We start from the raw sequence: 19206 nt of genomic DNA, 5'->3' as shown, positions 1-19206 counted from the left end.
ATTTTTTGATAAATATATAATGTGACTTTAATATGATGTTTAATTAAAAGTTTCCTTCAAGAGCATACTACTGCTGCCTACACTGTGAAAGAATAAAGCTCAGAAAGTTTCTTGATTGCAATGGTTTTATAGTACCATGTGTCATGAAAATTGTCTTTATATACAATTGTTTTGGTGTCCTGGACCATTGGGGCACCTTGACACACAACCAAGCTTAGAATAAAGTTTACCCTCTGAATATATATAATTTTGATAGTAACAAATAAACCCATTTCAATTGAAAGGAGCCCCAGTCAGATGGGAAATTCAGAACAAGAGGGAATCTAGACTTGCTTCATTTAGAGCTTTAGCATTGCAGAGAGGGCTAAGCAGTAGGGAAAATAATATGGTTCAGGGACTATGGGACAGACTTAACTAAGCTGTGTTTGAGAGTTTGGAACATGTAGGTCGCATACATTGGCAATTGGTGCCAATAAGTTCAGTCAGAGACATAGTGTTTGACTGTCCAGGGCCCCGTTCCTCAAAGCGATCGTAGCGCTACGACAGTCGTAAGTCTATGTTAAAGTATGGGAGTTACGATCACCTTAGCGCTACGATCGCTTTGAGGAACGGGGCCCAGGATTGTAGCAGTAGTGAACATATTGTTTAAGGATGAGTTTTCCAGACTGGGTTTACATGGACAGACATGTTGATACATGGCAATTAAATATGTTAAACAATATCATGGTAACACTCCTTGTAGATTATACGATCTTTATATGAATTTGTCTGACTGGTGCCTAAAGGAGCATTAAAAAATAAACAAACACTTTATATGTATTTTTGTCTGTGTGATAGTTCTGTCTTAAAAGATTAGAAAGATCCAGGGGTACAACTGCATACATCTTTCCAGATGTCACAAGTTACTTGCATATAATATTTGGGCACTTACTCAAGCAAATATATCTCAGCTATAAATACATAGTCATGATATTGTGAAAGTAGTGAAGCAGTCATACGGTATTAGAATGTATTTTGTCATAGTAAACTGAACAGAACAACTTCATGCTAAGTGAAATGTGCACAGGATAGCACAATTCAGGTGAATTTTGACAGAGCCAAGCTTATTAGTTAAATCCAATCTGAAAACCATAAATCGTGGCCTTGTAATATGTCCACAGATAAGTAGACAGTCATGTATAGAGCTGTACATTTAGACACAGGGGCGTCAGTAATATGTCACCTGGAAAAGTCACAGGCCCAGAATAACACTGCAAGGAGATGCAGGTATTGCTCAGTAATGGATGGTCATTGTTGTTTCAAGGATCAATGGCCACTATTTCTTCTTCAGTCTCTACAAATCACTTGCAAAGGCTAATGGGGCTTATTCAGTCATTGTAAGTGTTAAAGTACAGGACCCACTTGCAAAAAGTGATCCAAGTGCTTCCAACCATTTTAACTCTTACACAGAATAAAACTGATATGTTTTTATGAGTGTCTTTGAGTTTAAACAGGTAAAAAAATGGACCAAAGAATATAACGGATTCTGACAAAGCTGCAGGGCTGGTTTCCATCTTGTTGTCTATAATGTCAGCTTTGATTGTTTCTCACGTCTGTAAGATGTCTGATGCATATGAATGAGTGATTGGGACTTCTGAGACTGGTACTTCTAAACCAGGGATATGAGGCATGGGATTCACCCAATATTGTTTTATAGGCTATAACTACTATTGTGGGATATATGATTGAATATTAGCTGAGAAAGACAAAAGTATTTCCTGTGATGAATTGATACAAGTCAGTGATAAAAGCTAAGGGAAGAAGTGAGTGATGTATGGTTATGACCTATGTGGAAGGACACAAGGTACCTTCATGCTGGAGGGAAATAGTAATAGAAACATTTGCTTTGACATTGTTTGTGGAATTGTTCCTGGTTCATGGATCTCTTGCTGTTTGATGTGGCAGTTGATACTTTGTATTTATAGTTGGGATGTGGAGGATTTGTATATTTGAGGCATGTGGTGGAGATTAGATAAGATTAATGTGTAGGAATGTTTGATTGACGATCAAAACGTCTGCCATCAGATGGAATGGAAGGTTTTGTTGCACACACTGTAATAAGGAAGATGAAGATATGTCATATGAATTCTGACTGTGGAAACTTTAGTCCCAAGTTTGACGTATATGGTACTTAAGCTTGACCAAGAGCTGTGATGAGACAGAATGATTGCCTTGGAAGTATGAAAGAGTTACTGGAGCTGTAGATGCTAGACATTGTAAAATAGTTCTTTTCTGCTGTGAGATGTATGGTTTGGGAATGTTTGTTAACAATTATTATGTCAATATGTGTGAATATCTTAGATGGGATAACTGTAATCTGTATTGTTAGTGGACAAATGTTGATATTAGATTAGTAAATGTTGACTATGTTTCTGTAAGAGGATTGTATCCATGTGTAACTAGTACTGAAAAGGTTTCACCTGGGTATAGGAACAGGTTAGGGGTCTCATTGTTAGTAGTTCTGGTCTGTGAGAGGAGCTGAGCATCATGTAGTATGAGATACAAAGTGTTTGAGTCGTTGGGGAAGGTTTAAAAGAAGGGATGGACTGATGAAGAAGATGAAGAGTTGTTAGGAAAGACTTTGAGTCCTTTGAAAGGGTAGAGTAGGTTGAGAAACATTTGGGAAGAATTAGAGTTGTTGTGGAAGGGTTAGACTCATTAGGCAAGGATTAGAGTAGGTGTAGAAAGGTTAAGAGTCATATGGGAGGGTTGGAGTCATCAGGGAAGGATTAGAGTAGGTGTGGAAAGGTTAGAGTCATATTGGAGGGTTGGAGTCATCAGGGAAGGATTAGAGTAGGTGTGGAAAGGTTAGAGTCATATGGGAGTGTTGGAGTCATCAGGGAAGGATTAGAGTAGGTGTGGAAAGGTTAGAGTCATATGGGAGGGTTGGAGTCATCAGGGAAGGATTAGAGTAGGTGTGGAAAGGTTAGAGTCATATGGGAGGGTTGGAGTCATCAGGGAAGGATTAAAATAGGTGTGGAAGGGGTTGGAGTCATCAGGGAAGGATTAGAGTAGGTGTGGAAGGGTTAGAGTCGTATGGGAGGATTGGAGTCATCAGGGAAGGATTAGAGTAGGTGTGGAAGGGTAAGAGTCGTATGGGAGGGTTGGAGTCATCAGGGAAGGATTAGAGTAGGTGTGGAAGGGTTAGAGTCATATGGGAGGGTTGGAGTCATCAGGGAAGGATTAGAGTAGGTGTGGAAAGGTTAGAGTCATATGGGAGGGTTGGAGTCATCAGGGAAGGATTAGAGTAGGTGTGGAAGGGTTAGAGTCGTATGGGAGGGTTGGAGTCATTAGGAAGGAGTCATTAAAATAGGTGGTGGAAGGGTTAGAGTCATTAGGGAAGGATATGGGAGGGTTGGAGTCATCAGGGAAGGGATTAGAGTAGGTGTGGAAGGGTTAGAGTCGTATGGGAGGGTTGGAGTCATCAGGGAAGGATTAGAGTAGGTGTGGAAGGGTAAGAGCCGTATGGGAGGGTTGGAGTCATCAGGGAAGGATTAGAGTAGGTATGGAAGGGTTAGAGTCGTATGGGAGGGTTGGAGTCATCAGGGGAGGATTAGAGTAGGTGTGGAAAGGTTAGAGTCATATGGGAGGGTCACTCATCAAGAAAAGTATAGAATATATGGAGTCTTTAGGGAAGAATTAGAGTAGTTGTGCAAGGGTTAGAGTGGTATGGGAGGGTTAAGTGTATTAGGACAGGGATAGAGTTGTTGTGGTGGTGTTAGAGTCGTATGGAAAGTTAGAGGAGGGTTAAAGTCATTATTGAAGGATTAGAGTTGTTTGGCGGGGTTAGAGTCATTAGGAAAGGATTTGAGTACCAGTAGTAGTAGAAGAGTTAGAGCCGTATGGGAGGGATAAAGTCACTAGGAAAAGATTGGGGTGAAGGTTAAGGGCTTTAAGGTAATGGTTAGTTTTGGGTGGGGAAGACTCTTTGGCCATGTTTGGACTGCTTATGTCTATGTCTGTCTCTAAAAGAATTAAGACAGTGTGAAGCTGTCAGGTGTGAGGTCTGCTTGGCTTACATGTAAAGTAGCTGGGATGAAGGCAGGGCAAGCAGAGGGGCTGCAGATTGCAGCTGGATGTGTGGGTGGGTTTGTGAGGGATACTGATTGCAGGGCAAGGTCAGTCTTGCATGTGTAAGATACTACTGGGTGGTTGTACTTGGAATCTATGGGTATAGGGTGTAAAGGATGGATTTTTAGGAGTAATAAGAATATAGCCTTGTTACAAATCTGCTTTTGTTTTGGGAACAACTTCAGGTTTGGAGCTTATGCCTCAGTTGTTGTTACGCACACTGATCCCCCCTTGTGTGGTGATTGCATTGTGTTTGGGTATGCTTCTCATTACTCATACCCACCTGGCAGAACCAAGAAGGATAAGTCCATTATGGTGTGTGTGTGTGTGTGTGTGTGTGTGTGTGTGTGTTTTACCACAGTTGAAGGGGAGTACATATGTATTCATGTGTATGCATCATATGCAGACATGCAAGAGTTTATAAAAAATATGTTTTCTCTCATTTTAGTAACAAATGACAAGAGAGAAATACTTTCTGAATTAATTATTTTTTTAAAAATTCTAAACAGATAAATCCATACTCAGTAAAGGGAAGCACATATTTCTTGCAAATGCACTGTTCATTTTTTTCAGATTATGAAGTGGTTCATCATTGATTAAAGACCTAACTGATTTTATCTGAATTAAACTGGTCGCCTTTGCACACATCTAGAAATACATGCAAACTAAAATGTCAAGTAGGCCTTAAAAACATTTCTGGAATCAGATGACGAAAAAAGGAGCTACTTTAATAGAATGACCTTGTGCTTTCAATAGGTTGACCTTCAGAATCAGTTGTTCATGAGTCTTTGATTTCTCAACAGGATTATTTGTCAATCGTGCTTAAAAAGAAACCTGACAAATTCAAACATCTTTGTTCAAATTGATTTATATTAAATTTCGACAAAAATGAAAAGACAATGTTAAATGTCAACTTTTTTCAAGGTTCATTTAATTACAAGGAAAACAATTTTCCCACATTTCTTGTGTAAGTTCATTAGATTACATAATAATCAATAAATTGAATGGAGCGGTGTCCGTTAATGGACAATCTCCAATATTCAAAATCCATTCCAAGTAATTGTAGAAAGCCTGGCAATGGTCCCTGCTGGTTGCAAATGCCATATTCTTTCCTGTGCAAGTGTCTAACCCCTTTCACAAATCGCACAACTAGCTGTGCTACAAGTTGGATTGGTTATTACATGGCTGCCTCATGCACTCAGCAGATTTCTCAGGGAAAATGATTGCTGGAGATTTCATACTTGCATATGATGTCAAAGTTTTTGCTGTTCCAGACAAAATAATGTGAACTGACAAAGGTCTTTTCAAAATATCATATATTTTAAAAAGTTGTTTTGATTGAAATGCAATTATAGTGGAAAGTTGACTCAAAAGGATAAAGATAAACAACACCTTTCAGAGCAGGTGTAGCTAAGTGAGGGATGTCAGTAGGTGAATAATAAAATCACTACCATTATATGAACCAATAACAATTAGCAAACGAGCCATGGATAACACCAAAGCCCTAGGGAGTCCAAAGCACCAATAGTGAGACAGCCTAAGGGAACTCCAGGACGTGGTGAGCTAGACAGCCCTAGGGGAGGCAGGAGGGAGGCAGGAGAGAGGATAGCTCTGCTTGTCTACAGTGAGGGCTAGGATCTCCCCTCCACACCATTGCCACCAAAAATAACTCACTCCAGTTCCAGGCAGGCTGGGTGAAATCTTAGCCGGAGGAAGAGAGATAGAGGGAACATGCAACATGAGCCTGCAATGTTTTTACCTCCATCAGCCATGAGAGAGGAACATTCTTTGTGTTGGTTCGGACAACTCTCTTCCAACCTGTCCAACGTTTGACTTCCTTTGTGGATTCCAGTACAGGAAGGACATATCTTACATATTGTTGAGAAAGTTTGGAAGTTGTGCGTTCTTGTGAGTCAGAAGATGAACTTGGCCTCCATGCTCTCCATTTTGGAAGGAATTATTTATCTCCTCGCCACTCCCCCATGCCAAGGTGTAACCCATGTCTGTTTCATCAGCTGAAAGCTTGGCGGTGCTAAGTGGCTTTTTCTAACAAAGAATAAGTGAAAGAATTGACTGAGATTTTCAATGATGTGTGATAGTGAGAAATAATTCAGTCTCAGTAGTCAGTCCTTTGTGAGGTCAAAGGTGAGAATGTTGTAACCGAGTTTCCGTCTGCTTCCCAGATGTGAAAATGTGAGTAATTTTCAGGAAGTGAGTTTGGAAGACTTTTCACAAGGAAAGGTGTCTATGGGTTTCAATGTGACCAGTAATCTATAGTTGCTGTGTCAAAGAGCATTATGTAAACTTGAAGGGAAATCTATGTTTGGAAGAAAAATCATTTGGATTTCTAGTTTCATTGGAATGAATTAACTGTCATGCGTTCAGTGTTTAACTTTTGATGAAAGTTCTTGCTTCGATAACAGGATCTACCATGGAAAAACAGGAGTTTTTAATGTCTGTGTGTGTGGGTACTCACAAGGTTTTTCACATGAGGAATCAGGACTTTTAATGTGGTGTCGATGAGGTTGCAGCGTATTGATGCGCACCGGTCTTTCTCCCTTCAGTTTGCGACTGCAAGAGAAGTGAAAAGATATTGATCCTTATAGAAATAGTGGAGAGCTCTTCCTTGTTCCTAACTGTAGGTTCTTCGCACCAGTTTCTAATAATGCCTGTCATGAGAATCTGTTAAGGGGGCTTCTTTAAAAAAAAAATCAGTCAACTTGGACACCGTTATATTTGGATTACAAGAGCTCAAGGGATTACATACACGACGATACAAAACTAAATATCGTAAAACTAGTCTGGCTGATCAAGTCTTTACACAGACCACTGTCCCCCACGCAATTTGGATGTTTTGAGAAGAAACTTTTTTGATTAGATCATTGCAAATGTTCTGAGCAGTGTAACACACTCTCACATGTAATTGTGTAAAACTTATAACAAAAATCATACTTGACTGAGGTTTGTTGTTGATAATTTATCTGGTACCTGAGTTTATTCTGGGCTTTTTCATTGAGTTTATGTGCCAGGTTTTTTTATTTATATTTGTATTGTCAGACTTTGGAAGGAGTTAAACACCACTGTATTCTCTATTGTGCATGGATAATTGTCAGAACAATGCAAAAGTGAAAACTTCTTTGATAAAAGGAGATTGGATACAAACGACGGAAGCTGACAAACACATATCATGGCAGCTTTAAACATTCTGGAAATTACACTCACTGGATTAATCTTGCTTGTTTATTCTGGTAAGTATTGGATTTAATATGTATTTTGCATAATTGACAAGCATTGAATGAATGATAAAATTACTGTTGCTGTTCTTAAGCAAAACTTTCATGTTTAAAAATCTGATAACAACATTGCTTGCATGCTACATGAGTTGTAAATGTATTAGATAGCTTGTGAAGCAATTAGCATATGTTTGTGGATATGAGTGGAACAAAGGCTGTTGACTATGAATGTCATCAGTGGCTCACCCTCCCTGTAGGCCACTCATGTCTTGGGCCATAATGTCATCATGTTGCAGACATGGAAACACTGCACTTTCAAATAACACTTGGCTTTCATCTCTCCGGATGTGTGTTTTTTGTCCCTGATAGTGAAGTTACTTTGTCAGGAAATATCGGTTTAACAAAATACAGGTTTCCAAGAACATTTTGAAACTGCTAGAGATTCCATTAAGCTCTACACAGGTTTTCCAGACTTCCATTTATTTATAAATCATCAATTTATAGGATAGATTCAGCAGAACATGTTCTTTCAGTAAGCTGCAAGAAAGCATATCGGTTAATGTAGTTCTTCCATCAAGGGCTTCTCTAGTCTGAACTGTTTCACAGAGAGACTATCATAACTTTATTTGGCTGACATTTGACTTCCAGTACTTGAACGCTGTGATCACTTTATGGAACGCGTATACATGGAAGTGGTCTCTTTGAATGCTGGTCATGTACATGGTGCTGAGCAGTCTGTTTACATTGACTCAAGAGTCGGAGTGCAGTGCCCAGGCTAAAGTCCGCTTTGTTGTGGTAACGATCATGGCAAAGATCCTGTTTGGGCTGGAGGAAGTTTCACATTTCATTCTTTCTATTGACTAAACTGACCAATGTTTAGTTTTGGTTGTTGATCCTTCGTAGGCTGGTACTGTGGCTTCCAAAGCTTCACTGTTGTGACATGGTACTTTTTAGCAGAATGACACAGCTGATGTAGTTATATTGTGGAGACAAATATTATGTTGTGTATAGAGTTCCGTGTTCTGTCCACTGGCAATGGGGTCTTTTAGCCCAAACTAAAGTCATGGTTGTGAGGGTTTATGTGGGACAAGTACAAATTACTAACAGCTGGAAGGGAGCTGTTGAAACACAACACATCATACTTAGCAGAATCAAGTTTTATCATTGGATGCATAGCCTACAGCCAGAAACTAAAACTTGAGAATAATCTTACAGGTTATCTACACAATTGTATCTGTAGTGTCAGTAGAGCTATAGTCAGCACCAAACTGTTGTTTGTATGGGTTTATCTCCCCAGTTTTGTAACACAGACCGACTCATTTTCAACCAGCAAGGCATGATGTGTCCCGGATCTGTGAGGGTTACGAAATGAGGCTTGTTCTAACTCAGCCTCTATGTAGGGGAGGTAAGCAAGGCTGACGTGATGACACAGTGTCTTACAACATGTCAGATTTGAGTGGTGCTGAAAATATTGGATTTGGCTGACATCCAGCCCCCAACAAGTTGAGTAGTACTATGCCAGACCCACTCATAAGGAAGGTTGTATGCTACGCTGTCAAGATTCCATCATACTGTGTGTGTAACCTACATGTTTCATCCAGTGTGTATCATACATGTTTCATGAAGCAACTAGTTTCTGTTAGTAAGGGTTGCATAGGGCAGAGAATTAGGCCGTACATATGTAGGGGGAAGAAATCTAAATATGCACTTATCATGTCGTTTGGATGTGCAGATGAGCCGTTTCCACAAGACAGCACCTCAGACACTGCTCTTCTCAGCTGAGTGTGTTGATTGAGGCAGCCGTCAAATCAAACGTGTCAAATACAGTTCGTCCAGTCCTACAGCCAGACTTTTACACACATTGTATGTATAGATGCTACATGAGAGCTGGGAGGGAGTAGGTAGGGAACGAGGATTCTTTAACTGCTAGACAAACAAAACACACACACACACACACACACACACACACACACACACACACACACATACACACACACACACACACACACTTTTGTGATCACCATCACAGTTGATGATGACAGTGATAATGATGATGATGTTATCAAAATATGCAGGTACATTTAGTGGTGATTAGTCTGACAATGGACATATTCTGTGTGATGGTTTCCATGGTGTTTGTGGTGTGATTTTCTTTTCCTGTCTTACTGTGATTTTCTTCTCCTGTCTTACATCAGAACATGAGATGTCCTTGTCCTATACCTGACTGTACTAAATCTTGAGGCATGCCAATGATCTTGCTGTCAATTGTCTACTACGTAACTCTGGTAACTGTGACGTCGAGGAGTCCTAGATGGGAGGCAACCAAGAGTCATTAGTCACCGATTCTATTAAGTCAAGTGACTGGGTGACAGCATGCATCAAGTGACTGGGTGATAGCATGCATGATTGACAACACATGGCCGTGATGACTTCAGTCAGTTATATACCATTTCCTGCCAATCACAGGGCACAATGAGAAGGGTGGGTGAAATCCTGTTTTGAAACATGAGTCGTTGTGCTTAAAATGCCCAAAGTAAATGTAACGGAGGGATGGTTTTAGTCAGAGTGCCAGGTTTGGATGTCTTGTATCCGATGTAAATGTGAAATTACTGGCAGACATACACGTCATGTTGGGCTTGTCAACTGGTGCATCTTCTACTAGTTCCTCTCTAATGTGGGGATTCTTCATTCCTCCAGGGAACACACTGACATTGAAATATACATTTTTTGGCACTGCTCTAGAAAACGAGTTGTATTTTGTAATCATGCAGTTGGTGGATGAAGAGACATGGCTTCTCTGTGATGGGGTGGGAAGAGGGTTGGAGTGGGAGGCATGTATAGGTGGCAGGTTGGTGGATGAAGAGACATGGCTTCCCTGTGATGGGGTTTGGAAGAGGGTTGGAGTGGGAGGCATGTATAGGTGGATGAAGAGACATGGCTTCCCTGTGATGGGGTTTGGAAGAGGGTTGGAGTGGGAGGCATGTATAGGTGGCAGGTTGGTGGATGAAGAGACATGGCTTCCCTGTGATGGGGTGGGAAGAGGGTTGGAGTGGGAGGCATGTATAGGTGGCAGGTCATTAAACCTAGGAATCCTAGAGGTGAGTCATGAAATATGGCTGCTGGCATACCCTATCTTCTTGTATATAGTGCACACTATTCTCCTAAAAACAATAGTATGGGTTGCAAAGACATGCAAACAATGAGTTTTGATGCTTTTGTCCTCAGTGCGAACACAACACCATAGTATGTAAAACTGGAGTTAATCCATTTGTAATAGTTGTTAATAAAACATATATAATCTATTTTATTAATTTCATTCAGTATTATTATTATTATTTTTAGCGAGATAGTATATGAACTGAGGTACCAACTCACCAATTCACTGTTATTTACATATGTGGTAGTAAACCTGCGCTCGTCTAATAGCTAAAGTAAATATTACTGAAACCTTAAATCAATGTATCTTGTGATGCTTTATCATGAATTCCACATTTTCATTGACAAATAATGGTGAATAGTGTGAACTGATCTGCTGGTGAAGAATATGAACTGACTGTCTGCTGAATAATGTGAACTTATTTAAAACATAGTAACTTGCCAACTGATGGTGTGGTTAAGGATAACTGAATGACTTCAGTGAATTGATTCAAAACGTAACTACCACAGAAGACTCAGTCTTGAATGTCTACCACAACAGTTTCTATGTTGCCCGTGAACCCATGAAGCAACATTGGGTAGCCATTGGCTTCCCAAAATGCTTTAAGATTTTCAATGAAAAACTCACTCATCCAGTAGATTTGATAAATATAATTATTCGAAGTGGCTGTGAGCACATAACCCCAGAAGTATGTCAACAAGTCTCTTCCATCATCTGGTTATGAAAGGGTTGACACCTTGAAATAAACTTCAGTTTTTAGAGAATTGATACATTTATCATAATTTCCATTCTTTGAATTGTTAAAAGTCTTATTTAATTTGACTGTTAAGTGTCAATAAAACATTATCCCAATCAAACACACCAGTGTTGTGGGAAATTTCAATGGAGACTGGTCAAATTGTTCCATATATGAAGAATATCCAGCATTAGCAATGATCTCTTCAAAAGTACTATGCTTTTAGTAATATTTTTAAATATATGCAGTAAAAAAATGCAATGAAAACAACACAGTATTGGAATATGTTATTTTTGATGAAAAAGATAATACTTTCAGATACAATTCCTCTGATCATTGCATCAAAATTCTTTGAAGTTTTGTTATTGAATAATTTTTCAACCAAGGCGCTGATGGACTGGAATAAAACATGATTTTCCGGCATAGTTTACAAGAAAATCTTAATCTATCCATATGAAACAATGCCTAGCAGAACAAGAAATATTCAAATGGTAAATATTCATGTTTTTGATGTTTCATCTGAAATTTCACATTTTTTACTGCACAACTCATTTTCACAAATTTTTATTTATCTGATTTATGCATGCATTTTGAATCATAATGGTCTACTATATATAGGCTATGATTATGACCTGGTGTGATTGCACTTCATTCCATATTGTCTTGATCAGCAGCATTGAACATCTGTATAATGCTTTTTCTTAGAGGGGCGGTGGGGTAGCCCAGTGGTTAAAGCGTCCGTTCGTCACGCCGAAGACCCAGGTTCGATTCCCCAAATGGGTGTACTGTGTGAAGCCCATTTCTGGTGTTCCCCACCGAGATATTGCTTGAATATTGCTAAAAATGGCGTAAAACCAAACTCACTCACTTTTTCTTAGAATGCAGATCACTATATGGCTGAAATCTTGCCAAGGTGACATTAAGTTGTAACTCACTCATTAGAATGCAGGCTCAGGATGTTGGACCCCTATGTTGGCAGTGTATCAAGGGTTCATAATATAATGATGAAAATAATACGGGTGAGAATGAGATGGATAGAGAATTGCTAGAATGGGCGAATTATTCATTTGTTCAAAGTGTGTATGTCTATGGACATAGGAAGAAGTTCCAGAAGCAAAGAAAAGCTACTGCCAAATTTCCTCTGATTGAGGCTTGTACATGTCAGTGGAGTGAAGGATTGATTGTCTGGGGCTAACAGAGCTTAACTGACAACGTGGCAGGGATGCTTGTAAAGGTGGCAAGTGAAATTTCCACATGGGACTATTCAGTTCTCAGTTTTCAAACTATCACTTAAATTACTTCAGTTTTTTGTACTGAATGGTAATGTGATTATATGACATTATGGACTCAATATGGTATTGCGGTTGCTGGAATTGACATTGGAATCACGTTAGAGAGTCCAGTCGTGCATCATGACCTTGTTTACCTCGCAACAACAGATACTTCCTGACTTTGACAACATGCAGTCAAGGCCTACCTGAATAGTCATTTCTCCGCCATTTCCTGGGCTCTACAGATTCAGTGTATTTGAATGTACATCTATTTGGCTTCAAACAATGTACATTACTTACAGCTTCCAAAGTCTTGATAGTATACATAGGTAGGTAGCCATGTCAGCATCTGGTGTTGCCATCGGTATATTAGCACAGGACAGTTGCAGTGCATTATCAGTTGTGGTACAGATTGTCACGTCAGTGAGTGAATGTTGTTTAGTGCCTCAATGTCAGCCACATTCCAGCTGACTGTAACTGATCCTGTCTGCTATACTCATTTTGTGACTGAAAATGCTTTTGGGGCACAGTGACATGTACCTGACCTTCTGGTGTATTTAGCTGACCCCTTGGACAAGCTTTGATTCCGAGGAACTGATTCTAAACTGGAATCTCCACAAGGCCAGTGAGGTGTGTCATCATGATGGTGCTGCTGAAGTAACAGGAGTATAAACTTTGTCTCAGTACACATACCATGAGTTCATTCTTTCTGTTTTACCAGTGAACCCAACTGTCTAGGGAGAGGTGCAGGCTCATCACCGTCTGTGTGGAGTAGTTTGGCAGGTGAAAACTGAAGCAGAAAATATACTGTAGTACAGACAGCTGCTAAATGTGTTGTTGAATGGGGCTAATTCTGCAGAATTGAGACTGATGGTATTTGACTGTGTTTGACATGCCAAGTGTTCTGTTTCTTTGGGCAAGACATGCAAGGTAGTCATAGAAACTCCCGTGGCAGTTGAACCTTGTACATTTGAAAATGTCACCAGGGCCCAACTTAGTATTTGGTTATTTTTCTGAACTAGAATTAGTCATATGATTCAGGTTCCTCAAATGCCAAATGCTTAATCATTATCCTTCTTGCTGAACTCAATTAATCAGCATTCACATGTTACTATGGAAAATAAGGATATGGTTTATAGTAACAAGATGACTTCCTACACATTATTTCATATTGGTTGATGATCATGGCATATGTTTTAGTACATTCTTATAAATTTTTGCCGATATGTAAATTAATTATGATTGACATATTGCCCAATGCATAGTAAAAAAAAATAATGAAAATTTACTAACATGAAAGAAATGAAAAAAACCAACATCATTTCCAAAACTGTATCCAGCCGACTGTTCAGTTATTAAGTATGCTGTAGAATTTGTTAAGGTATTGCTGGAATCAAGCACACATACTTGCATTTGACTCTTTAAGATCTGCTTGTTGTAAGAGGCAACTATGCTTGTCAGAAGATGGTACACACAACATTGTGTCCCAATTGCATAGATTGATGTTCCTGATGTTAATCACAAGTTCTTCTAGTCTAGCTGTAACAACAAACAAACATCTAGGATGTTTCAGAAACTTTATGCATAATTATTTGTACCATAATTCATTTTGTAATGTTATTAACCATGTGAACTATTCTACCACACTCCTAATCACAAAAACATACAAGACACATAGATGTATTTTTTCTCATTGCCTACAAAAATATTCCAAGCCTCTTGTTTGATGGGCATTTCAGTATTCACTGCTAATGTGACCAACATAAAAACTTGTGTCCATATCATGAAGTTGCCAAGTGGTTACCTCATGTTACAACATAAAACACTATCTAAGACAATTAGTTCACAAACTAGCCCCATTTCCATCCAGCATTATGCTTTGATGTATGTGTGAGTCAATAATGCTACTTTACTTGTATCGCAGAAACTGTAGTATGGCTTCATTGCCATTTCAACTGTATTCCATCACCATTTGTTTTTTCATGGACTCAAAATGATATTTTGTTTGCTCAGAAACTTTTATGAGTTGTTGCGTCCTAGAAATTGTTTTTTGAGTTTTGAGTATGCTGTATGTAGAGTCTGTAGACTTCATTAGCAAGAAGATAGTATCAGACCATTAGATCCAAGCAGTCTCCCATTCATTTTGGATATGTTGTTGATTAAATAGTATTATATTTGGATGAGCAGTACTGTAGTGTTGATGATACCAGTAGCAGACCCAGTGTCAAACTATCCAGGCTCACAAAACGTTAACATCAAAATCAAATAGATATTAAACATGCAAATCTGTTTATCAGAAGTTTCAGCATTTTCAGTTTGTTTGTCCACACAACGTGAACGTCAAACACTGGTGAGACTATTGACACCTTCAACTTTGGATTTTGCTTTTGACGGCTAGGATATTGTCCATGATGGATTTGACAAGCATGAAATGCTGTGTTTTTATTCTGTTGTGATTGTTAAACATAGGCTCAGTGTGATCAATGCCTCCTGATTTGTGATGGGTCTAGCGCAGTGACAGAATTGCACAAATATTGCAGCAGACTGAGTTCAGTTTCAGATCCAATGTTTGACAAGATTGCTGAATGAGAATCTGCTCAGCCACTAGCTACAGCTATTTGAAACAGGGGAATGACCTCCGTGTTTAGAAGCCCCAGTCGGGAAGCCTTGGTGTGAGCCCTAAATTAGGCTTAGCCTGAATCCTGTACAAGCCTTGGTCTGAATCCAGTGTTAGCCTCTGATTGATTCCTTTATGCCACTTGCTCTGAGTCCAATCTAAGCCTTAATCTGAATCCTATGACTCCAGGTTTTCTTTCAAAATACAGAATCTGTGTTGAGATTGTGCTATGCTTGTGTGGGTTATGGACTGCCATACTATCAGATATACAGCAAACAGTATCATTTACCATCAGAATGTGCCTTATAATACCTGACATGCATCAAAGCAAATCATTTATTGTTTTAGTAAAAGTGAGTGAGTTTGGTTTTACGCAGCTTTTAGCAATATTCCAACAATATCACTGAGGGGGACACAATGGGCTTCACACATTGCACCCATCACGTAGGGAATCGAACCCAAATCTTCGGCGTGATAAATAAACACTTTAACCTCTAGGCTTCCCCACCTCCCCAGATCCCATCAGAAATTAATTCACTTGTATATGTATATGAAAAGTAAACATTGCCTAATGTGGCATTAGAGCTTTTTATGTTATTTTATATATAATTTTGATATATATAGGATTTGTTTCCAGTCTGACTTGGAATCAGGTTTCAGAATTCAGTTGGCTTAATTATATGAAATTAAAACTTATAAATTCTTTCATGAAGACTGTGGAAGTGACTAAGTAGCTTTTGATTTCCTTCAGCCTCTTTTTGGCTTGATTATTACAGGTTTTAAGATGCTTCGCTGAATGATCAAAGCGCCGACAGTACTTTATCAGACAATAATGTACACTGTTTGCATTAAGTCACCAGAGCTACAGATAACTTTTTGGGTCATTGAGTTATGTACCCGCTTGTCTTCATCTCAATTGGGTATCCTAATTTTCCTTTGAGTAACCAAACTAATTGTACTCACCTCACTCAAAATCAATTGGGTATTTTGCCTTTTTCCATTAATTGTTAAAATATAATAAAGTTAAAATGTTAGTGTTTGTTATTTATATTTGATCTGTAATATGAGAAACGATATGAAAGACTGCTAGTTGAGTGTTCATGTGCCGAAATAGAACCTCTAAATATACCTCAGTTGCTTTATCTATCCACTGGTACGCAAGCTAAGATTTGAAAGTTTTCTGTGTACGCATGTACAATCAAATTTATTGAGTATTTACAAAAATACAAGCGTACTTGTACGCAACAGACGTAATAGGAATTGAGTTTTCACATAAATATTTGCGTAATTTATGCAGATACGCAGCTTATCTGTACCTCTGAGTCACAATGTGTTATCGTCACTGCGCCATTCTAATCTGCCCCCTCGTAATCGAACGTACCCTTTGTAACCATCGCCTCATACAGCCTCATACATTAAACTTCTCTGTAGCACCCCATTTCTTGGTTTGCAGTTGCTTTACCCAGTTATCATCACTGGTGGAAACATTACGTTTATATTTTTTGATGGATGTAATGCCTCAGTTCGACTCACAATTAAACACCAACACAGCACTGTTCACAATGTTTACATTCCCACAATACATCCGTGGAATGTCACGTGACTAGGCAGTTTCTTCTGGATGTACTGATCTAAACTTAAGTTGGTAGTAGAAATGCGCCACTCATATTGCCCCATATGGTTTACGTTAATTACAGATGTAATTAAAATAATTTAGAGAAGATATTTAACCCAAACATAAACCGTCATCAAACTGTTTATCATTTGTCATTCTAATAATGTTCGCCTTAACGTAGTGGGGCAGACGTGTCGATAGACCAGCGCGTCATTTAGCCCTGGACAAGGATTGTCAATATAGGTGACTGACACTGTCGCTTTCCTGTTTGTTTTCTGCCTTAGATTTAAATTATCAAATTTGGAATCTTAGAAACGAAATACACTTCCCTCTTGCACCATGTATAGTGTAATAAATCACACTTCTGCCCTGAATATTATAACTTAACTATAATAGTTCAGGGCGAATGTGTGCTTTATTACACTATACATGGTGGTAAAGCGAACTGTACTTCTTAAATAGATCTCTTTAACTGTTTCAAATAAGCTGTATATTTGAGGTTAACAATTTGTTTGATTACATAAACCAAATGTGAAGTAAATGTATTCAAGTGTTTATAGGTTGTGTTGTTTCAGCTAAGTAAATCAATGAATCTAAAAAGAGATATTATCAATAATTTATTTAAAACTTCTTCTGTATTTTATAAAGTCATGTAGACACTTTTTTGGTTAGTGCATCATTTTCTTGTTGTTTCTTTCAATATTTGCTGCAGGTGTCAATAGTTGAAATTAGAGGACAGATTTTTTTCTGTAGGTGTTTTAGGCAGTGAAAAATGTATAGTTTTTGAAATGAAAAGAATTTAAAATGTGTGGTTTAAGATTCCTTTATTTCACATACTCAGTTTATAGGATTAGAAATGCCAATCATTTGTGCCACCAGCATCTAGGGACATTTCTTCACCTAGAAAACATAGCAATTAGCCTGTGGCTTGGAACAAATGATTATCACAATGTTAACATGCCAACTTTGAAATGGTACAAATATCAAGTTTTTTTTTATTAGAACGCAGCAATGCATGCATCCATTTTCACGAAACAAACAAATAAAAAAATAAAATTTCGCTTTAATTACTTTCGGACATCACCTCATTTGAAAAGTGCAAAAGACGTGACATTGTTCTGTGTATTCATTGTGTATTTACTGTGTATTCACTAGCTGGACATTGAATGGAGTGGTACTCTGTTCCTGGTCTAACCTACAAAAAGTATAGTGAGAGTGCTGTGTGTTAGAAGTCCTGTGCTAATGTTCACTGCTATCTCCGCACACAGTAATTGAATTTCTTCAACCTTGTGGACTGAATTGAGTGGGAATGGTATTTAAAAGTCTTCTCTCAGATAGAAGCTTTTAACAATGACAGTTGGAGAAAAGGAGTGAAATGAACGGCTCAATGACATCGACATTACGACAGATTAAATGCCATTGAAGGCTGTTTACATTGATTTGTAGGTTTTGTTAATTTCTCAATCTCTGTGACAAAAAACTTCTTAGATATCCAACTGTGTAATTGACAGACAATAAAAGAAAATGTTGTATTTAGAAAGAGAGGCATTCTTCTGAGTCTGATTGAAGGTTGGAGTGAAATAGTTTTAACTGGAATGAAATGGTATTTATGTTACTGCAGCAGGCTGCGGCGGCGTGTGATATGCAGCGATGTATTGAGGCATTAGTTTGATGTATATGTTAAGAAACGCATTGGAATGTCACCAGGGGAAATGATATAGATATCTGTCAAGATTTGCAAGGCCATAACTTTGGTTTTCTTTGGCAACACAATGGCCAATGTCATCCGAACTGGTGATCATGTATCTTGCTATGTGTTTTGAGATAGCAAATTTCTGTCAGAGCTTCAGTGAAGGATGAGCTAACCATGTCTGCTTGTTGGTAGGAAGAACTGCTGTAGACAGGGTGTTTGGCTGATCATGGTAAAAGTCCCTGAAACAACTTGCATGACTGCTGCTCTAACAGTTTTGGCGTTTGGTGATTTTGTGAATTTCATTGATGTTTACTATATTTCAGTGTATGCTGTGCAGAGGTTCAGTGAAGTGCCAAAAAACACCTCTGTGATACAAGGCCAGTCTGCCCTCCTCCGCTGTGTGGTCCGAGACAAACAGGGATCCATACAGTGGACCAAGGATGGCTTTGCCCTGGGTAAGTTTGGGGATGAAGATGATGACTATGTTGATGGTGATGGGAGAGTTGGGCAATGCTGATGGCTGTGTTGTCACTGATGCTGTCAGTGGATAGGTGTTACCACAACATTTGTACATGTCAGATAATATTCCATGATACATGTAGGAGATACTGCTTCACTGATGACAACATCAAGCTATGAAATGCTCATCACAAAGAGAGTCAGACACATAATCATACTTTTACAAAACCAAAGTGTTATAAACTAACTCACATGATTTTTTTTTAAACTGAAATGCAAAAAAAAATTTGACATGGTAATTTTTGTCAGTTTATT

General features: G+C 38.6%; 1 protein-coding gene across 1 annotated transcript in view; it reads left to right on the top strand.

The window, feature by feature from the left end:
• The window catches only part of LOC124274412 (nephrin-like), a 246226-nt gene that overhangs the window by 175594 nt on the left and 51426 nt on the right, over nucleotides 1-19206 (top strand). The window contains 1 exon segment of the mRNA XM_046709786.1: nucleotides 18756-18887. Coding sequence (XP_046565742.1) covers nucleotides 18756-18887 — 132 coding nt within the window.

This window comes from Haliotis rubra, unplaced genomic scaffold (assembly GCF_003918875.1).
Source record: "Haliotis rubra isolate DU_JTF1 unplaced genomic scaffold, ASM391887v1 Scf190, whole genome shotgun sequence".
In the NCBI taxonomy this organism is placed as follows: Eukaryota; Metazoa; Mollusca; class Gastropoda; order Lepetellida; family Haliotidae; genus Haliotis; species Haliotis rubra.
This window is presented reverse-complemented; position numbering and strand designations above follow the sequence as displayed.